This window comes from Bos grunniens, chromosome 16 (assembly GCF_055505025.1).
Source record: "Bos grunniens cultivar Pamir isolate PY7600 chromosome 16, Bosgru_T2T1.0, whole genome shotgun sequence".
In the NCBI taxonomy this organism is placed as follows: Eukaryota; Metazoa; Chordata; class Mammalia; order Artiodactyla; family Bovidae; genus Bos; species Bos grunniens.
Window position 1 is genome coordinate 8,510,510 of NC_141180.1, and position 23,156 is coordinate 8,533,665.

A 23,156-nucleotide genomic window follows, 5' to 3' on the forward strand; every position below is an offset into this window, starting at 1 on the left:
AGGCTCACTCCAGAGCCCAGTGTAGATACCAAGCACTTCCTACATGATACACCTGCCCAAAACCAAAGGGCTTGCTCTTTGGCTCTCAAGGAACTCAAGGCAAACTGGGAACTGTAAGAGGCCATGTGGGTCTCACCTCCCAAATAAAAATGTCTCAGTCTTTCCTACGGGGAGAAACACTTCTCTGGACTAAATTTTTGCGAGAAACCATTCATGGCCCCTTACGTAGCAAGCGTGAAGTAACGCAAGGGACACCTCCAGGTGGACTCTTCCTGAGAAAGCAGGAGTGTTCCTAAAACAACCCTTTCTCGCATCCTAGCCTGTGAACAAAACCGGGGACATAACATCAAATGTGCTCAGTGACGACATCTCCTGGCGGTGCGGGTCACTTCCCCACCCCTGCTCCTCCACCTCAGCACAAACCACCTGCCCGTGCTCCTGGTGCTCACCTCCACATCCTGAAGTCCCGCAGCCTCTTTCAAACCCAACTTCAACCTCCCCTTGTCCAGAACAGCGCTGCTCCACCCACCGGCTCTGCACGCCCTGAACTCTGCGTTGGAAAGAGGGGGCCCAACACTTGGAATCTCAGTTCCCCCCTCTCTTCACTGCTCTACACTTCAGTTTCTCTTTTTTCCTATTTTTTTAATTTATTTTTTAACTGGAGGAAAATTGCTTTACAATGTTGAGTTAGTTTCTGCTGCATGTGTGTGTGTGTGTGTGAAGTCACTTCAATCATGTCCAATTCTTTGTGACCCCGTGGACTGTAGCCCACCAGCCTCCCTTGTCCATGGGATTCTCCAGGCCAGAATACTGGAGCGGGTTGCCACACCCTCCTCCAGGGGATTTTCCAAACCCAGGGATCAAACCCACATCTCTTATGTCTCCTGCACTGGCAGGCCGGTTCTTTACCACTAGCGCCACCTGGGAAGCCAGTTTCTTCTGTACAACAATGCAAATCAGCCTAATTGTAAGTACATTTCCCTCCCTACTGAGTTCCCCTCCCCTCCCTGGACCCCACACCTCTAGATCACCACAGAGAGCTAGGCTGGGCTCCCTGTGTTGTTTCTGCTGTTAAAAAAAAAAAAAAAAAAAATTGGGTTTCCCTGGTGGCTCCGTTGGTAAAGACTCTGTCTGCAACACAGGAGACCTGGGTTCGATCCCCGGGTCAGGAGGATCCCCTGGAAAACAGAATGGCAACCCATTCCAGTATTCTTGCCTGGAGAATTCCATGGACAGAGGAGTCTGGTGGGCTGCAGTCCAGGGGGTCACGAAGAGTAGGACATGACTGAGTGACTAACACTTTGATTTTCATCACTGCCTTATGAGGATTAAGGGCTTCCCTCATAGCTCAGTTGGTAAAGAATCCACCTGCAATGCGGGAGACCTGGGTTCAATCCCTGGGCTGGGAAGATCCCCTGGAGAAGGGACTGGCTACCCACTCCAGTATTCAGGCCTGGAGAATCCCATAGACTGTATAGTCCATGGGGTTGCAAAGAGTCGGACACGACTTAGCGACTTTCACTTTCACCGTGAGGATTAAATGAAAGTATATCTACCAGTGCATCTGGTATCTACGCCTCGTGACACCTCACAGCCCCAGCAAGGCACTCAATAAACGCAGGTCCCCTCTGCTGCTCTGCCGTGGCAGGATGCCAAGGAAGCGAGCATGTTCCCTGGGAGTGGAGCTGGAGGACTGACCGAGGCAGGGGAAAATCGGATGGCCAATGCTTAGGCAGAGTGCTCGTTAAGTACTTCCCCTCCTTCAGACTCATTAAAGCAAGACTCCTGGAAAAGGCAGATTTAATTTGGATCCTCTCTCTCTAAGCAGAACACCAGGGAGCGGGGAACACTTGCTTGTCATGTCGAAACTATGCCCAGCGGTCTGAAACTAAGATTTGCTCTCCAGGTGAGTTCACCTTTCGATATTTCCCTTCCCTCAGGCTGAGCTTTGCCAGCAGAGGCCTGGAGACAATGTTTTATTCATGGGCCCTGTTCCCAGAGCCCAGGGAAAGCACGTGCGAGGAGGAGAGGGGACTGGAGGGGAGAAATGACAGACCCTCTCAGCCACCAGCACCCCCATCGTCCTTGCCTTGGTCCTACACCAGCAGGGGCTCCTGAACGCCTCTCTCTGAGGGAGGGTACCAGCTTGAGACCCTGTCGTCTTCCTGGGTTACCTGCCCTTCTGCTTGGTTTGAGGAGAGAAAATTCTTGCTGGTCTCTGAGGCCTCAAAAGCCCCGAGGAGATGCCACCATGGAGGTTCATGGAGCCTCCCTGGGGGAAAGGGGTGGTGGGGGCAGGATGGATAAAGCACAGGTGCGGGAACAGGCTTTGGGATGAAGCAGATCTGGACTCCTGGCTTCCACTTGTTCGAGTCATGTGAACTTAAAGCTCTACGTTCCCCAAGTCTTCTTGTTCTAACTTGTGTATAGAATTCTTTGGAAGATTCCATGCGCTGTGGTGTTAAAGACTTGGTTTGATGCCCACATGTGACTGGGCTCAATGCACAAGGGCTCTCATTTCTGATGGTATCATCGCAGCAGAGCAGCAGGTCAGCCTGAGGGAGGCTTTTGAAGTTCTGGACGTCAGAGTCCAAAGGATCATAGAGGTCAGCCTTAGCCTTACAAGTCATCTAGTTTTCATGTGTCACAGACACGGAAATAGAAGCTCAGAGGGACCCATGATGGTCTAAGGTCCAAAGTCGTCAGCTAATTACTGCTAACGTCAGACTTGCCCAGCACTCCCACCCTTCCACTGCACACACATCCCCTAGACGCCCTGGTCATCACTGACCATTCCAGTCTGGAATGGAGGTGGTGGGATGGAGACAGGGCCTTGGGACTGGCTCTCTCCCCAGCAATTGCCTGCCAAGGAACAGCAGCCACCCCAGGCCGGGCTGGGTTCTGCCCTGAGCTGCCACAATACTTCCTCTTCGATTTAGATCAGGACCTAGGGAAAATCCCAGAGCCCTCCAGGGAGACAGCAGGCAGGGGAAGGGAGGAGCAGAGCTGATGAGTGCTGTCTCCCAGGGGCAGCCGCCCAGCCCAGCCTTGCAGTGAGGGCAGAAGAGGGCTTCTTTCTGGACAATCAGATTTACAAAGGCATCCTGGCCCCTGGGAAAAGGAGCCTCAGGGCTGAGCAATCCAAGTTCCTTTCTGCTCCATCAGCTGCCAGGCACCCACAGAACCTCCAGGGGCCGGGTCGAGACAGCAGAATAGAAAAACAGGAGCAGTGCGGCCAGTGGTGAGCAAAGCCAGAGATGATGTCCCTCCCAACCAATGCCTGCCCGTCTGAGAGAGGAGGGCACCCCAATTTGGACTCGTCCTTCCCTCCAGTCTGTGTTTTACAGTTGTTGTTTTTTTAAAAGCAGTAGTAGGAAAAAGCACAAGCTTTGAAGTCAGACAAAACTGGGTTCAAATCCAGACTTTGCCATTCTCAACTCTGTGACTGGGGGCAATTAATAAAGTTAACTGGGCTGCTGGGTCCTCATACCTGAGGACAGTTCCCTCTCCAGGGTAGTTGTGAAGCATGTGAAGCAGGAACGCAGGGCCAGAAGTGCAGTTAAGTATCTGCTCTTAATACAACTTTAAGACATGCTAGCTGGTATATTCGGAGAAGGCGATGGCACCCCACTCCGGTACTCTTGCCTGGAAAATCCCATGGACAGAGGAGCCTGGTAGGCTGCAGCCCATGGGATCGCAAAGAGTCGGACATGACTAAACGACTTCCCTTTCACTTTTCATTTTCATGCATTGGAGAAGGAAATGGCAACCCACTCCAGTATTCTTGCCTGGAGAATCCCAGGGACGGGGGAGCCTGGTGGGCTGCCATCTATGGGGTCGCACAGAGTTGGACACGACTGAAGCAACTTAGCAGCAGCAGCAGCTGGTATGTGGTATGGTTTCATTATTGCTATTATTACAGCAGATATTCAACAAAATCAAAGTATCCTCCCTTTGAAGTTGGGACCAGTTAAATTTAGTTAAATTTTTCCATTTAAACTGTCAACTCTCAAGGGACCCTTCTAATGGAGAAAGACCAGAGTGTGAAGAGCGGACTCCCAAGACACTGAGTTTGGCTTTGAAGGTGTCATAAGGTATTTTTCAACAGTAATATCATTCTGTTTGCCTCACTCTAACAAGGGAAGGAATCAGAATTCCCTGAATACTTAGGGAATGATGATTAAAGAGAGAAAAGCCATTCCAAAGACTGAAGAAGCAGAGAAAAACTAACCTAGGATTACATCTTTGCTCAAAGAAAATATTACAAAGGAGATCATTCACAAATGATCATTCTCAAATATCTTTGTTCTTTCCAGCACCACCAAATTTTCTTCAGTTTATTGGAACGCATGTAGAATAATGCAACTTTTGGAGACCGGTAGGGATCTATTGCCATTTCTATTTCACAGGAACATCTAGAAAAGAGCCTAAGGGATGCTCTGGTCAAATCAACTGCTTATTAAGTAAAAGCCCTTGGTCGGTATCTCCCAGACTTGTCTTATGAATAGGACCCTTGTTCAAAATGCAGATTTTCCATCTCCATCCCACCTCATTCCTCCTCACAAATTTTCTGATTCCAAAGGTCCAGGATGATGACTGGAAACCCGTTTTTAATGACCACATCCTGGGAGTCCCATCAGGGCCAAGACTAGAGTAAAGCAATAGCCTTGGACACAAAATTCAAGGAGATTTAAAAACTCAGCCATCAAGACAAATCATGGGTTAGTCTCTCAGCTGTGTTCAACTCTTTGCCACCCCACGGACCGTAGTCCGCCAGGCTCCTCTGTCCATGGGATTTCTGAGAAAAGAATACTGGAGTGGGTTGCTGTGCCATTCTCTAGGGCATCTTCCCAACTCAGGGACTGAACTTGGGTCACCTGCATTATAGGCAGATTCTTAACCGTCTGAGCCACCAGGGAAGCCCCAAAACAAATTATAGTGTAGCACAATATTCTGAAAATCAAAATTCATGCATGAACAATATATCAAAAATCTGAATCGGAAACTTTGAATCAAAAGTGGATTAGCAGCAGAGATATGTCATCTTGGGGCAAGAGGTGAAAGGAAAATCAGTAATATTGGTCATCTCACCCTGGGTGGCCCTGATTCTTACCAGCATATCAGCTGATAAGGAAATCCTGCCATAGACAGACTGCTAGGCCATCTCCTCTTCAGGAGATACTGATACAATCTGCCTTACCAGTTGGTAATCTCTCTTAATCGCCGGTCCTTCAGAAAGGTTGATGGGCAAGCAATCAAAGTTTCTGGAGGTGGGACCTGGGATTCCAAAACTACATCCAGGTGAGTTCAGATGCACAGCCAGGAGTGAGAACCGTCTGAGGTAAGGCTCAGGAATCCCTGGGAAGGCTGAGGGGTGAGTGGTTTACCTGAGCCCATCACCTCCTTACCTTCTCTGTGTCAATGCCTCTGGACATGGACCAGGTGGACACGATGTAATCCATGACTCGCTCGCTCAGCCCCTTGGGCACCTGGTAGAGCTTCAAGAAGTCCCGGACACTGTTGAGCATCTCATGGTACCTGTTGGTGTTGGCGTACATCTGTTGGAAAATGGTCGTCACGTTCCCAAAGATGGTGGCATAGAGGAGGGCTAGTGGCAAGAGGAAGAGAAAAACACACACATGAGTGGTCCCTGAATAGGACCCAAGAAAGCCAAACTTGCCCAAAGCAGGCCAATGGCCAGAGTGGCCTGCTCCAGAGCAGATGGTCCTGACCTTCTCAGGAGAAGCTCAGCCCAGGAGACTCTGGGATTGGACCCAGACAGAGTCTCTCCAAATATCAGGCCACTAGTTGAGACTTGTGGGAGGCAGAGAGAGGGTGAAGGGAACTGGCATGACTAGGGTCAGAACCAGGATACAGATGGCAGTGCAGGCTGGGGACAGGACGGTTGAACTGCTTCACGTATACTTGTCACAAAAGTCTGAGCCATGCCTGAAGCCGCTAGTTGAATGTATTCTTATATGCTCTGTACCGGCCCAAATCCAAGGATTGAAGTCGCTCAGTCGTGTCCGACTCTTTGCGACCACATGGACTGTAGCCTCCCAGGCTCCTCCATCCATGGGGTTTTCCAGGCAAGAATACTGGAGTGGGGTGCCATTTCCTTCTCCAGGGGAACCCAAATCCAAATCCATCAGCAAATCATCTTTTAACAACTGTGCTGTCAACTACACTGCCTGCCAGAGACAGGATGGGGATGTGTCACTCAGTCCCGGCTCTCACACGGCAAGCAACACGGCAAAAAGAGACTTTAAAGATGGAATCACAAATAATTGAATAATAGCAAGCCTGCCGAGGGCACTGACGGATGTTAGATCTTGCATGTTAACCCAGCACTCCTCTGCATTGTGATGCGGCTCCTGGGGGAAAAGCTTGGCCTTGATGTGAACAGAATAGTCAGGTCCCCTCTGAGACGTAACAAGCACTTACTACGTGCTACTGCTGCTCCCCCTACGTAAGTGTCACGGAGGAGGACCATGATGTCATCAGAAAACCCCACATTCTACGTGTAACCTGTATCTGCCTTTGGATGCTAAGCTCAAGTGCTACCTCTTCCAGGAAGCCTCCCCAACACTCCTCCCCTCCATCTGTCCCCCTATGAGACTCCCCAACACTCCTCCCCTCCATCTGTCCCCCTATGAGACTCCCCAACACTCCTCCCCTCCATCTGTCCCCCTATGAGACTCCCCAAGCATACAAATCTAACTCAACTTTATCATACGTTGCATCCAGATAAACCCATCATAAGTTGGAAATATCTTAAGTTAAAAATGCACTTATACATGTAACCTACCGAGCATCATCAGATCAGATGAATCGCTCAGTTGTGTCCGACTCTTTGAGACCCCATGAATCGCAGCTCAGCCTAATTACCTTAGACATGCTCAGAACACATACATTAGCTTAGAGTTGGGCAATGTAACACAAAGCCTATTTTATAATAAAGTGTGAAATATCTTATGTAATTTATTAAATACTGTACTGAAAGTCAAAAGCAAGATGGTTGTTTCCCTTTATGATCGCATGGCTGACTAGGAGCTGCAGCTCACTGCCACTTGCCCAGCATCCCGAGAGAATCACTCTGTACATCACTAGCCCAGGAAAAGATCAAAATTCAAATTGGAAGTACTGTTTCTGAAGGCATATCAATTTTGCACCACTGTAAAGCCAAAAAATCCCAAGTCAGAGACTGTGTTTCTGTCGAGCTCAGGTTGTACACACCATTTTGCAATCATATTCGTGCTCGCCTGTGCCCTCACAGGGTAGTCCTGCAGGCTGGACTCAGTTTTCCTTGCCATGAAACCCTGGGAGCTGGTGCTACACTAGTGCCCAACAAAGTGTTTGTCACATTAGTGAATTACGTATGTGTTTGCTATGGCTTATTTTAAAAAAGAAGTGACTGAAATACAATGACAGCACATTCAAAAGCAGAGACATTACTTTGCCAACAAAGGTCTGTCTAGTCAAGGCTATGGTTTTTCCAGTGGTCACGTACAGATGTGAGAGTTGGACTGTGAAGAAAGCTGAGTGCCGAAGAATTGATGCTTTTGAACTGTGGTGTTGGAGAAGACTCTTGAGAGTCCCTTGGACTGCAAGGAGATACAACCAGTCCATCCTAAAGGAGATCAGTCCTGGGTGTTCACTGGAAGGACTGATTTTGAAGCTGAAACTCCAATACTTTGGCTACCTGATGCGGAGAGCCAACTCATTGGAAAAGACCCTGATGCTGGGAAAGATTGAGGGCAGGAGAAGAAGGGGACAACAGAGGATGAGATGGTTGGATGGCATCACCGACTCGATGGACATGGGTTTGGGTGGACTCTGGGAGTGGTGATGGACAGGGAGGCCTGGCGTGCTGCGATTCATGGGGTTGCAAAGAGTCGGACATGACTGAGGGACTGAACTGAAATACAATAAACTGTACATGTTAAAGTACACAACTTCATGGGTTCTGACACATATATGCCCATGAAACAATTAGCACAATCAAGACAGTAGCATATCCATCACCCCTAAAAATTTGGTCATGTCCATTTATAATCCCCCTGACCCTTCTATCCCCAGGAAACTGCTGATGCTTTCTGTAGACTAGCTTGCAGTTTAAAATATTTTATATAAATGGAATCATATGGTACATACTCTCTTTAAACACCATACAATACCTCCATTTAAAGTGTACAGTTCAATGGCTTTTAGTACATTGCTAGAGCTGTGCAATCATTACCACAATCTAAGTTTAGAATATTTTCATGCTTCACCAAAGGAAACCCTGTTCCCATATTAGTCATTCCTCATTTCCTCCCTAATCCCCTAGCCCTAGGCAACTAAAAATCTACTTTCTGTCCCTATAGATTTGCCTATTCTGGACATTTCATACAAATTAAATAATATATGTGGCCTCCTGTAACTAGCTTCTTTCATTTAGAATAATGTTTTCAAGGTTCATCCATGCTGTAGCATGTATCAGTACTTCATTTCTTTTTATTGTTGACTGATTAAGTATCACAGTAATCCAAGTCTATGCCCCAACCAGTAACGCTGAAGAAGCTGAAGTTGAACAGTTCTATGAAGACCTATAAGACCTTTTAGAACTAACACCCAAAAAAGATGTCCTTTTCATTATAGGGGACTGGAATGCAAAAGTAGGAAGTCAAGAAACACCTGGAGTAACAGGTAAATTTGGCCTTGGAATACGGAATGAAGCAGGGCAAAGACTAATAGAGTTTTGCCGAGAAAATGCACTGGTCGTAACAAACACTCTCTTCCAACAACACAAGAGAACACTCTATACATGGACATCATCAGATGGTCAACACCGAAATCAGATTGATTATATTCTTTGCAGCCAAAGATGGAGAAGCTCTATACAGTCAGCAAAAACAAGACCAGGAGCCGACTGTGGCTCAGACCATGAACTCCTTATTGCCAAATTCAGACTTAAATTGAAGAAAGTAGGGAAAACCACTAGACCATTCAGGTATGACCTAAATCAAATCCCTTATGATTATACAGTGGAAGTGAGAAATAGATTTAAGGGCCTAGATCTGATAGATAGAGTGCCTGATGAACTATGGACTGAGGTTCGTGACACTGTACAGGAGACAGGGATCAAGACCATCCCCATGGAAAAGAAATGCAAAAAAGCAAAATGGCTGTCTGGGGAGGCCTTACAAATAGCTGTGAAAAGAGGAGAAGTGAAAAGCAAAGAAGAAAAGGAAAGATAAAAACATCTGAATGCAGAGTTCCAAAGAATAGCAAGAAGAGATAAGAAAGCCTTCTTCAGCGATCAATGCAAAGAAATAGAGGAAAACAACAGAATGGGAAAGACTAGGAATCTCTTCAAGAAAATTAGAGATACCAAAGGAACATTTCATGCAAAGATGGACTCGATAAAGGACAGAAATGGTATGGACCTAACAGAAGCAGAAGATATTAAGAAGAGATGGCAAGAATACACAGAAGAACTGTACAAAAAAGATCTTCACGACCCAGATAATCACGATGGTGTGATCACTCACCTAGAGCCAGACATCCTGGAACGTGAAGTCAAGTGGGCCTTAGGAAGCATCACTATGAACAAAGCTGGTGGAGGTGAGGGAATTTCAGTTGAACTATTCCAAATCCTGAAAGATGATGCTGTGAAAGTGCTGCACTCAATATGTCAGCAAATCTGGAAAACTCAGCAGTGGCCACAGGACTGGAAAAGGTTAGTTTTCATTCCAATCCCAAAGAAAGGCAATGCCAAAGAATGCTCAAACTACCACACAATTGCACTCATCTCACACGCTAGTAAAGTAATGCTCAAAATTCTCCAAGCCAGGCTTCAGCAATACGTGAACCGTGAACTTCCTGATGTTCAAGCTGGTTTTAGAAAAGGCAGAGGAACCAGACATCAAATTGCTAACATCCGCTGGATCATAGAAAAAGCAAGAGAGTTCCAGAAAAACATCTATTTCTGCTTTATTGACTATGCCAAAGCCTTTGACTGTGTGGATCACAATAAACTGTGGAAAATTCTGAAAGAGATGGGAATACCAGACCACCTGACCTGCTTCTTGAGAAATCTGTATGCAGGTCAGGAAGCAACAGTTAGAACTGGACATGGAACAACAGACTGGTTCCAAATAGGAAAAGGAGTTCATCAAGGCTGTATATTGTCACCCTGTTTATTTAACTTATATGCAGAGTACATCATGAGAAATGCTGGACTGGAAGAAACACAAACTGGAATCAAGATTGCCGGGAGAAATATCAATAACCTCAGATATGCAGATGACACCACCCTCATGGCAGAAAGTGAAGAGGAACTAAAAAGCCTCTAGATGAAAGTGAAAGTGCAGAGTGAAAAAGTTGGCTTAAAGCTCAACATTCAGAAAACTAAGATCATGGCATCTGGTCCCATCACTTCATGGGAAATAGATGGGGAAACAGTGGAAGCAGTGTCAGACTTTATTTTGGGGGGCTCCAAAATCACTGCAGATGGTGACTGCAGCCATGAAATTAAAAGACGCTTACTCCTTGGAAGGAAGGTTATGACCCACCTAGATAGCATATTCAAAAGCAGAGACATTACTTTGCCAACAAAGGTTCGTCTAGTCAAGGCTATGGTTTTTCCTGTGGTCATGTATGGGTGTGAGAGTTGGACTGTGAAGAAGGCTGAGCGCCGAAGAATTGATGCTTTTGAACTGTGGTGTTGGAGAAGACTCTTGAGAGTCCCTTGGACTGCAAGGAGATCCAACCAGTCCATTCTGAAGGAGATCAGCTCTGGGATTTCTTTGGAAGGAATGATGCTAAAGCTGAAACTCCAGTACTTTGGCCACCTCATGTGAAGAGTTGACTCATTGGAAAAGACTCTGATGCTGGGAGGGATTGGGGGCAGGAGGAGAAGGGGGTGACAGAGGATGAGATGGCTGGATGGCATTACTGACTCGATGGACGTGAGTCTGAGTGAACTCCGGGAGTTGGTGATGGACAGGGAGGCCTGGCGTGCTGCGATTCATGGGGTCGCAAAGAGTCAGACACGACTGAGCGACTGATCTGATCTGATCTGAGTGTTCTATGGGAAGGATATTCCCTATTTCATTTATCCATTCATCCGCTCACAGGCATTGGGGCCTTTCTACTGATAAATAGTGCTGCTATGAACACTTGTGTCCAAGCTTTTGTCTGAACATGTTCTCAATTATTTTGGAGTAAAATTACTGTGTCGTACAGTAATTATGTTTAACACCTTGAACCACTGCCAAACTACCCTCCACAGTAGCTGCACCACTCTACATTCCCACTTGTGGCGTTTGTGGGTTCCACAGGGCTCCATATCCTTATCAACACTTGTTATCACCTGTCTTTTTGATTATTGCCAACCTAGTGAGTGTAAACTGCTCTCTCTCTGAAGCTTTGGTTTGCATTTCTCACATGAGTGATGATGTTAAACATCTTTTAATGTGCTTAATGACCATTGGCATGTTTTCTTCAGAGAATGTCCACTCAAATCCTATGCCCATTTTCAACTGGACTTGTATTATAAGTTATTAATATATTCTAGATATAAATCCTTTATCAGATACGATTTGCAAATACTGTCTCATATCATGTGGGTTGTCTTTTCACTTTCTTGATGGTATGGTTTGCAGCATTAAAGGTTTTAGTTTTGATGTAGTCTAATTATCTGTATTTTCTTCTGTTTCCTTTTTTGCCTGGCTTATTTCATTCAGTCTAATTAGTCTGAGATTGATCCATGTTGTTGCATGTATCAATAATTTGTTTTATTAAGAAAAAAAGTGTTACCTTAAAAATAATTATAAATTCACAGAAAGCTGTAGACAGTACAGAGAGATCCATGTGCGTACCCTTCGCCTAATTGCCTCACTGGTTACAGCTTATATAAGTGGAGGATAACAGAAAAACTGAGTGATTTACATTGTTACAGAGTAAGCTATAGTTATGCATCATTTGATCACATGTGTACATTCATGTGTACCAAGCACCACAATCAAAATACAGAACTCTTCCATCACCACAGCCACCTCCCTTTTCTACCCCTTTATACTCACTCCCCCAGCAACCACTAATCCCTTCTCCCTTTTGATAATTACATCATCTCAAGAACATCATAGAAATAGCATCATACAGTACATGAGCTTTTGAGACTGGCTTTTTTCACTGAGTAAAACGCCCCTCAGGTCCAGCCACACTCTTGTGTGTATCAACAGTTCATTGCTCTCTACCGATGAATATAACCCATTGTACAGACACACCCCAATCATTTCTTCTGAATAATCTTCCTCGGGTTGACAGACTAAGGGAGGGAAAATAAAAGAAAGGCAGAGATATAGGGGAAGGGAAGGAAATCTTCAGTTAAATCTGGCAGCATTGGACACAGCTGCCTGGAAAACTGAAGACACAAATCTATCCAACAAGAACTGTAAATGAGGATGGAAAAGCATGCTGCCAGCTCTGGACAGGTGCCAGGAGTGGTGCCCATCTGAACAAAAGGAGCCAGATGGAAAGCAGAAGTCATCCAACCTGAAGAACGCAGACGCCAGATCTTCTAAGCTCGTAAATAGCCTCAAACACAAGAGGGGCCATAGCTCCTCCTGTCCAGTGATGGCACCAAGTGTGATCAAGGACAGCTTTGTTCCCAGGGAGTCTGACTCTCACTCAACGAGCCTGCATGGCAGTCCTGCCTCAGCTCAGTTTTCTGCTCCACCATGAACCAGAGGTCATCCATGCCAAGTAGAAGTGCCTTTCTCAGAATGGCTGCCGAAAGTTAATTGAATCTTGAAGCTTAAAAACAAAGTTACAACAAATTAATACAATCAGAATCGCTCTCTTGTCCATGATCTGAAAACCAGGGGCAGGTCTGAGAAACTGGTGTGCTGGTCAGTTAAGGCAGTGATGCCCACTCTTCCCACCCCTGCCTGCTTCTGAGGCATTCTGGAAGGTTAAGGCTCCACAGGAGGATCTTTCAGTTCAGTTCAGTTCAGTTCAGTTTAGTCATTCAGTCGTGTCTGACTCTTTGCGACCCCATGAATCGCAGCATGCCAGGCCTCCCTGTCCATCACCAACTCCTGGAGTTCACTCAGACTCATATCCATCGAGTCAGTGATGCCATCCAGCCATCTCATCCTCTGTCATCCCCTTCTCCTCCTGCCCCCAATCCCTCCCAGCATCAGAGTCTTTTCCAATGAGTCAACTCTTCACATGAGGTGGCCAAAGTACGGGAGTTTCAGCTTCAGCATCATTCCTTCCAAAGAAATCCCAGGGCTGATCTCCTTCAGAATGGACTGGTTGGATCTCCTTGCAGTCCAAGGGACTCTCAAGAGTCTTCTCCAACACCACAGTTCAAAAACATCAATTGTTCGGCACTCAGCTTTCTTCACAGTCCAACTCTCACATCCATACATGACCACAGGAAAAACCATAGCCTTGACTAGACGGACCTTTGTTGGCAAAGTAATGTCTCTGCTTTTGAATATGCTATCTAGGTGTGTCATAACCTTCCTTCCGAGGAGTAAGCGTCTTTTAATTTCATGGCTGCAGTCACCATCTGCAGTGATTTTGGAGCCCAAAAAGTAAAGTCTGACACTGTTTCCACTGTTTCCCCATCTATTTCCCATGAAGTGACGGGACCGGATGCCATGATCTTCATTTTCTGAATGTTGAGCTTTAAGCCAACTTTTTCACTCTCCATTTTCACTTTCCTCAAGAGGCTTTTTAGTTCCTCTTCACTTTCTGCCATAAGGGTGGTGTCATCTGCATATCTAAGGTTATTGATATTTTTCCCAGCAATCTTGATTCCAGCTTGTGCTTCTTCCAGCCCAGCGTTTCTCATGATTTACTCTGCATATAAGTTAAATAAGCAGGAGGACCTTATTCAATTATTACTATTATGAAATATCATTATTATTAAAAATGGATACTTCTTCTCTCAATGTCCCTTCTCTAATTTTATGTGAAGTGGGGTTTATTGTTGTTCAGTTGTGTCTGACTCTTTGCAACCCCATGGACTGAAGCGTGCCAGGCTTCCTTGTCCTTCACTCTCTCCTGGAGTTTGCACAAACTCATATCCATTGAGTTGATGCCATCCAACTGTCTCACCCTCTGTTGCCCCCTTTTCCTCTTGGCCTCACTCTTTCCCAGCATCAGGCTTTTCCAATGAGTCGGCTCTTCACATCAGGAGTGGCCAAAGTATTGGAGCTTCAGCATCAGTCCTTCCAGTGAATCAGGACTGATCTCCTTTAGAACTGACTGGTTTGATCTCCTTGCAGTCCAAGGGACTCTCAAGAGTCTTCTCCAGCACCACAGTTCAAAAGCATCAATTCTTTGGTGCTCAGCCTTCTTTATGGTCCAATAGTTATATGTTTTGAACATGTGTATTTTATTTACTGATGTCTATATATGATGTATTATGCCCTTAAATACTCAAAATAGAACTGGAAGACTTGAAGTCGAGCTATGACTTGAACACATTTGAATGAGATGTGGGGAGGGAGAGAGGGAGACTGTCACGTCACTGTCAGGGCTAAACTCCACAGTGCAGAGAGCGCCCTGGGTGACTCTCAGTGTGGATCAGTTGCGTCCTCCCAAGAGCTAAAGAAGTAAGAGGGCCTTTCCCAACCCCAACACAAAATGTGGATTTGGATAAGAGCAGGTTAAAAAAAAAGAAAAAAAAAACAGTTAACATTCTATCACACCAAAGCTCTGTGTCCCATCCAGAGAAAAATAAAACAATATTCTCTGACCCTTAATTAGAAATCTCTGCATGGACTTTGGGAGAAAAGGCAGCACAAGTTTTCATCTCTCTTTAGAAAGTTTAGTAATTCTTTTTGTATACATTATACATACACACAGTTTAAAGAGTTAGTGAGTGACTGAGTGAAGTCGCTCAGTCGTGTCCGACTCTTTGCGACCCTATGGACTGTAGCCCACCAGGCCTTTCCGTCCATGGGATTTTCCAGGCAAGAGTACTGGAGTGGGTTGCCATTTCCTTCTCCAGGGAATCTTTCCAATCCAGGGATCAAACCTGGGTCTCCTGCATTGCAGGCAGACGCTTTACCCTCTGAGCCAGGGAAGAGTTAAGTGGCTAAGATTTCATAAAATCCTTAGTCCCCTCGGCCTTCTTCCTTTTCACCCTGTCTCCTCTTCTGCAGAAGCACCCACTCTCAAGTAGCTGATTGCTTCGCTACTGATCTCCACATTTGAATATCACGCTCAGATTGCCGTGTCCAGATACTCCAGTTTCAGGTGTTAGCCACTGACCTCTGAGAATTTAGCTTCCACTCACTTCCCCTTCCCCTACTTCCAATCTCATACTCAAACCCAATACATTTTCCCATTGTCCCACCCTCCCAAAATATACCATCATTTTGGTTAGACAACTATCTGTTTATATTATAACTAGATGAATGCCAGTCACAGTAAGTCTTGTGGTTACATTTCACATGACGACAGTGGTTACTTTTCCTTTCCTGCAATGTTTTCTAATAATAGACTTTGTCTTTTCATTTGCTTGGTTTAGTTATCGCTAATTTGACTCCAGACTCTCCCACAGATAAATATGTCTCTTCTTAATATATTAAAACCCATTAGTTCGTCTATCCACTTCATTTCCTCAAAGAAGTCCTCCCTGGAGGCTTCTCAACTGTTCCATTGTAGCTGTGTGGACGTGTCCACCCAGGAAGTCACTCCACCTATTGAGTCTGAGCCTTCAATTTCTGCATCTTATGTCTTCTGCTGTTTTGGCTTATTCCTTTTTGTTGGTCAAAGACATCCTCTAATAGCTTTCTGAGAAGGGCTATAAGGGAGCAAAACCTTTGAGACCTAACATGTTGACTCATACTCAGGTAATAATTTGTCTGGGTGCATAATTCTAGATTAGAAATCATTTCTCCCAGAATTTTGGGAGCATTTCCCCACTGTCTTGCTGTTGAGAAGTCAGAAGTATTCAGACCCTTCCTCTTTCATACTGAACCTGTTTTCTTTCTCCTCTCTAGAAATTCACTTTTTACAATGTTCTAAAAATGCATGAAGATGTACCATTTGCTCTGGTTCAGGTTCCATCCATTGTGCTAGGCTTTCAATAAGCCCTTTCAACCCAAGAATTTATGCCCTTCGTTTTAAGAACATTTTCTTGGGCTATTTCTATACTTTTCTCTCTTTCTTTTTTTTTTTGTTAACTTTCCTCCAGCAGATCAAAGTGCCAGCAGATCAAAGTGACAAGGAAAGGAAAAGAGAAGTGAGCAGAGGGGAGGTGAGAAAAGTAGATGAGCAGGGTGGTGACAGCAATCATGGACGCGCTGATGGAAGGATCAGCATTAATAAGGACACTTTTTAAACTTCTAGTCAGCTTTCTTTTAGCACCTGGATAAAATTCCTTGCAGTTCCTCAAAAGGCAAGGGAGAAGGGAAACTGAGAGTCTGTTCTATGAGCCCCAAATATTAGGAAGCCCTAGTTGGACACAATATATTAAAGGCAATGGAAAAGGAAGGAGGAAGCACAACCCCTAGGATCTTTGGCGGGACAGAAAGATGCTCAAGGAGGGAGTCTACTAAGGAGTGTTGAACAGGCCACAGGTCCTAAGCTGCTGACCATTCTCTGCAACATATGACAGACTGTTCTCAGCCACACCCCTCCCCTCTCCTGTCCCCCTTTGGTAGACCTACTCCAGATGCAGCTCACCTACCTGCTACCAAGGGGAAGCCAAGAAGGGAGGAAACTGTCCTGTTGTTAGAAGGGCATCTCTGGAATGCCAGGTGACCAGCTTCTGCAGAGCTGTCAACTCTCACTGGCATATAACAATCTGATTCTTTATTTTGTTTGCTTTGTTACTTATTTTTTGGCAGTGCCACGAAGCATGCGGGATCTTAGTTCCCCAATCAGGGACTGAACCTGCACTCCCTGCATTGGAAGCGCGGAGTCTGAGCCATGGGATTGCCAGGGATGTCCCCAGCATACTTCTAATAATCGGTGGGTTAAACAGACTTGTAGGCTTCTCCAGGAAGTTGGTCATTATTCATAAAATTATTTCTGTTGGAAATGCACTCCAGCTTTTAATAAACAAACTTGCACAGCATAACGGACTTCAAAATTCAAGAAGAAAAATAACTGTAAATAATAAGGCGCCACTTCAGCCGGCAAAGCTTATCTCTATCAAAACTTAGAGTAAAGAATATGAATCTTTTTCCTTTTTGTAATCATTAAAAATCATTGCCCTCTATTGGTTGTTTATGGGTCTATCCACACTGACTTGGTTCAGTGTGGAATTCCACATAATAAACTAGAATATAAAGAAGACTCTACCCTCAAACCTATGTTTGTTTCTGTACTCTTAATACCCAGCAAAAGTTCATCAGGGTTTTTAACAGTTTGAGGGGGCCTTAACCCTAATTTCTGATTCAGTAGGTATTCGGCAGGCCCGAAAAAAAAAAGAAAGTTGCTCAGTCGTGTCTGACTCTTTGAAACCCCATGGACTGTAGCCCACCACGCTCCTCTGTCCATGGGATTTTCCAGGCAAGAATACTGGAGTGGGTTGCCATTCCCTTCTCCAGGGGATCTTCCTGACCCAGAAATCGAACCCGGGTCTCCTGCACTGCAGGCAGATTCTTTACCATTCGAGCCACCAAGGTGGGCCCTGGAGAGTTTTTATTCTAACAAGCTCCCAGGTGATGCTGCTACTCCTGGGAACTTTGGGAAACATGCTACTAAGTCTATCTTCTATTACAATCCAAGTTTTAATTTACAATATGTTGTCAAACTCTATGGACACAAACATGAGTTTTGATTTCCTCTTCAAGCACATTGGGTATTCACTGATTTTTCTTTTTTCTTTTAAGTGCAAAGGTAGATGGAAAGAGTTGCTTATCTATAAAAAGCCCAGTTTCTGAATATAGACTATAACATTCTCTCTCCCTCTCTCCCCTCCTTGCTTCTTTAACGCTTCTTCTTCTCTGGCTATGCAGCACGCCCAGGTTTCATAGGTACCAACAAGAAAAATTGAGGAAATAGAAGCTCTTTCTAAATTTGCTTTAAACTAGATAGTGCCTGAAATTCAATATCCATTAAGATCATGCCTCACTACAGCTCTTTTTTTAAAATGAGGCTTAATTTCTTCATTTTTTTTTGAAGAAAAAGGAAAAAGACATGTTATATGAATTTCCCTTAAAACAAAATCACCAGTCTAATGATCCTTAATTCCCCATTAGCCAGCCATCTGATGAGGACGAAATGCTCATTAAGTCGGGTAGCTACGCAGGTGAGTTTGGAGGGAAGGTTATTAACACACCTAACATAGGCACTGAGATTTCCAAGCAGTTCAGAGACATTCTTCCACTTCCACGACATGAATGACATACAGAAAGAAGAGTCTAAGAAGGCAGAGAAACAGCTCAGATTTTGAATCTTCTGCTTCCTATGTTAGGTGTAGCCCAGCAAACCCTGCTCAGTGAATGCAGAAACCTGTGCACCCATAATGTTATCTGAAGGAAAGATGTTATCCTCAGAGTTACACCCTCCTGGGTTGAAATGTCAGCTCAGCCACTTAAGAGCTGTGTGGCCAGAGGCAAATTACTTCGTTCCCCCTTCATTTCTATTCATCTGACAGCAGGAAAAATACCTATTTACCTCCCTGGATTGTTAGGAAAATGGGATACGGTGTTAAAGTGTCGGGAGTATGAAGCAGGAACATACAGACCCTCAGTGTATCTATCCTCACAGCTCATTGTCCTGTGAAAAAGTGAAAGTGAAGTCGCTCAGTCGTGTTGGACTCTTTGAGACCCCATGGACTGTAGTCTACCAGGCTCCTCTGTCCATGGGATTCTCCAGGCGAGAATACTGGAGTGGGTTGCCATTTCCTTCTCCAGGAGATCTTCCCAACCCAGGGATTGAACCCCGGTCTCCTGCATTGTAGGCAGACGCTTTACCATCTGAGCCACCAGGGAAGTCCTGTAGTCACCTGTAAAGAATACACACACCCAAGAACATTTCCTCAAGACAATAATGAGGAATGGTAGTCTGAACGGAGTCTGTCTTTTATTTGCACGCTGTGCTGTTCTTAGTCTCTCAGTCGTGTCCAACTCTTTGCGATCCCACGGACTGTAGCCCGCCAGGCTCCTTTGTCCATGGGATTCTCCAGGCAAGAATACAGGAGTGGGTTGCCATGCCCTCCTCCAGGGGATCTTCCCAACCCAGGGATTGAACCCAGGTCCTCTGCATTGCGGGCAGATTCTTCACCATCTGAGCCTCAGGTGGACTCAAAATTTATCATTACAGGAAAATATGGCAGTCCAGAAGAGACATGTCTGAAACCAGCACATCGTGTACAAACAGATGCTTTCAAAGGAATCTCTAAAATCCATAAATGTTGAAGAACTTTGACATACCAGCTGACAGAAAGACTACTGAGTGGTTCTGAATGAAGCTGCTTGTGGATTAGGAAGAACTGAAGGATAAGTGTACATGGTCAGGTGGGGGGCAGTGGAGACAGGAAGAGAGGGTAGGGAATAGGCCTGGAAACTAGATCTAGTCCTCATTTCATGTCATCTGGCCCACATGACAGCAACACATCTAATTTTGTTACTGTATTTTCGGTCTTTGCTGCTGTTACTGCTTTTCTTATTCTAATGGGGTAATGACAGAGTGGGCGTGAGGACGTTTATATTGGCATGGTGACTGGCAACTCACTTTCAAAACCTTATTTCCTGTGACTTGAAGCCCATAGCTATGAAACTCATTGTCTGGGAAGAAATGCGTAGCAACAAAGGGAAGGAAAAGAAGTAAAGGCTCCTTGCCATGCCAGCAGATCAAACCAGCATAGGAGAATGCAGTTTGCACTTTAGACAAAAAGGTGCAATTTGGAATCCTGGTTCCACCCCCAACCTTGGGATGATGGGTTCACCCTCTCTAAATTTCATCATATATAGTAGACTTTAATAATTACCTTTTGGTTTATTTTTAAATAAGTGGTATAATATATATAAATTGCTTATCACAGTACCTGGTACAAAATAAATGCTCAATATAAAATAACAAGAATTAATCGCAGAATGGTTAAGGACCATTTCCAGGTTATTTCCTGGAAATGTTCCTTCACTAAGTTAATCATCAGATATTTTAATTCAACAAACATTAGCTCAATACTCAAGTGAGTCATGTGCTGGGAAGCAGCATGGTTCAGTGAACACAGCTCAGGCTCCGAAGAGAAGGAACTGAGGGTATAAATTATTGGTCCTGCCACTAACTCAAGTCATAAGAACCTCAGTTTCCTCATTTATGAAAGGGAGAGGGTAATCTCCACCTCTCAGAGTCTCAGTGAAGATTCAATGAGTTAACGCGATAAATGCCAGCCACAATGCTGGCATGGGGTGGATTGGAAATAAATCTTAGTTTCCTCTTTGGAACCACCCACTGTGAACATCCCTCCATCAATCACCCCTGACTCCAGTCTCCTCAGTCCTCGGCTTTGTGTGGGTACCTCCTCCTGCAGTATATAGGTTTGTGCTTGTCCTTAAATAGTGACTTTCCAGATTGCAGGAAGTGGTGGGGTCACTTCAGGGGCATATTCCTTTGCATTCAGTAGGTGCTCAGTAAACGCAGCTGACTAACACTTGAAGACACTATTCCAAAAAGGGGAGTTTGTCTAGGTTCAATTATACAAGGTACAAAGAGAACTAGAACCTGGGCTTCCCAGGCGGTGCTAGTGGTAAAGAACCTGCCTGTCAACGCAGGAGACAGGGGTTCAATCCCTGGATTGAGAAGATCCCCCAGAGGAGGAAATGGCAACCTACTCCAGTGTTCTTGCCTGGAGAATCCCATGGACAGAGGAGCCTGGAGGGCTAGAGTCCATAGGGTCACGAAGAATCGGACACAACTGACTTTAGCATGCACAAAGAGAGCTCGATCCAAACACAATGTGGGTTCACTTTTCCCACATGCCATCACCAATTCTCTGACACCAACTGGATGTCTTACAATTCAGCTCATTTCTGAGACCATCAGATTCCAATAAGCTGAGGGCTCAATCCCAAGACAGCCCTCTACTTCAGTTCCCAATGCAAGTCTAGGTCGTCACCTGTGCTTCTCATTGTCTGGTTGCACGTCAGAGAGTCCCACTACATCCTCTTTGTATTACATTCATTTGCTAGAGGGGCTCAGAGAACCCAGGAAATTCACTTACTCACTCAGTTCAGTTGCTCAGTCGTGTCCAACTGTTTGTGATCCCATGAACTGCAGCACACCAGGCCTCCCTGTCCATCACCAACTCCCGGAGTTTACTCACTAGATCACTGGTTTATCACAAAGGATATTAAGGGATACAAATCAACAGCCAGATGAAGACACATATAGGGTGAGGCTCCAAACAAAGAGACTTCTGCCCCTGTGGAGTCTGGGGTCTAGCAGGGTGGTACATGGAAGCACTCGGGTTCATGAACCTGAAAGTTCTCCAGATCCATCCTTCTGAGTTTTGATGGCAGATTCATTACATAGGCATGCTGGATTGCATCACTGGTGACTGAACTCAGTCTCCAGTTTCTCTCCTTTCCCAGGTCAGGGGTGGGACTGAAAGTTCCAAGTCTCTATCATGTGGCTGGCTCCACTGGCAACCAGCCTCCATCCTTTGGTGGGGTCCACAAGTCGCCTCGTTAACACATCAAGAGACACCTTTATTGCTTTCATCACAGAAAATGGCAAGGGTTTTAGCAGCTCTGTGCCAAAGACAGGGACAAAGACTAAACATGCATTCCTTACCATGAATCATAATATCGCACAAGAGCTTCTCAAAGCTTGGTCTTGGGCACAGGCATTTGGTAGAAATGCAAGTTCTCAGGCCCACCCCAGACCTACTGAATCAGAATGTCCGGGGTGAGGTCCAGAAATTTGTGTTTTTTCAAACTCTCCAGGTGCTGTTGATGCCCCCTGAAGTTTGAGAAGCTCTGCTTTACCTCATCCTCATCCTCAGTATTTCCCTAATAAGTTTTAAGCATAAGGCCTTACCCCAAGGGAGGAGAATGGCCAGAGGGGGGAAAAATAGTGGGCCATATTGAGGAAGCACTAGAGGCTATGAAGACAGCTGACCTTATTGGACAGAGCAATGGCAATAAAGCCAGGAGAGAATGAGAGAGTGACTCCACAGGTCAGCGACTTGATGCCGGGGACACCAATGGAAACACTACACTCAGCTCTGAATTTCCTGCCAGCACTATGCCCTCTTTGGGCCACCTACTGTGAAGAACTGACTCGTTAGAATAGACCCTGCTGCTGGGAAAGACTGAAGGCAGGAGGAGAGGGGGACAACAGAGGATGAGATGGTTGGATGGCATCACCAACTCAATGGGCATGAGTTTGGGTGGGCTCTAGGAGTTGGTGTTGGACAGGGAGGCCTGGCAGCTCATGGGGTCGCAAAGAGTTGGGCACGACTGAGCAACTGAACTGAACTATACCCTCATTCTTCAAGTTGGACAGCTATTCCCCCCCAAATCAGAGAATATAAAACCCTCCTAACATTCCCTATTTTATAACAAGAAAAGCCTGCAAACTCTCATTTAATATCTTGCTAAGAATAGCACAAATTCCTATACCACGTTAAACCTCTGCTGTGGTGGTGACTGTCACTTAACAAGCAGAATTCTTACAGGGAGACAGGTTATTTTCAGCTATTTCTCATCTGTCGAATAAAAACAACAGCTCCGACCCCATGGTAACCCATTAACAATGCAGCCTGTGCCACCTCATTCCAACCAGTGGTTTAATAGCACCACAGATAAAGGCCCAGCAATTTCCACAGGCAATTACTTCTGCAAATGAATCGAGAAGGTCAGACGCAAGTTGAAAAGGTCTCCTAATAATTTGCTACTTTCACTTATTTTGTGCTTGCTGAGTTCGTGATTGCAAAGAGATGACCATTAAGTACAGTCTTACCTGGCTAACAGTAGGCTGCCTTGCAGGTTTGCAAACCCAGGCCTTGCTTTACTTCACAATGGGAGCCCTATTTCTCCACTATGAGTCATCAAAAAGAATCTAATTAGCAAAGCCATCTAAAAATGACACGTACTTTTTGAAGTCATTTAAACAAGCATGTTAACCTTAACTGGGGTCATTTTCAGTTGTCTATTCCTAAAGTTATAAGCTCACACAAAGCTCAAACT

At 45.2% G+C, this 23,156-nt stretch overlaps 1 protein-coding gene across 17 annotated transcripts in view; it reads right to left on the reverse strand.

Moving 5' to 3' along the window:
* The window catches only part of KCNH1 (potassium voltage-gated channel subfamily H member 1), a 436,030-nt gene that overhangs the window by 131,651 nt on the left and 281,223 nt on the right, over positions 1–23,156 (reverse strand). For all 17 annotated transcript variants that reach the window (XM_086343235.1, XM_086343234.1, XM_086343244.1 and 14 more), the window contains one exon: positions 5,409–5,608. In XM_086343235.1, the coding sequence (XP_086199361.1) occupies positions 5,409–5,608 (200 nt within the window). The remainder of the gene's footprint in view (positions 1–5,408; positions 5,609–23,156) is intronic.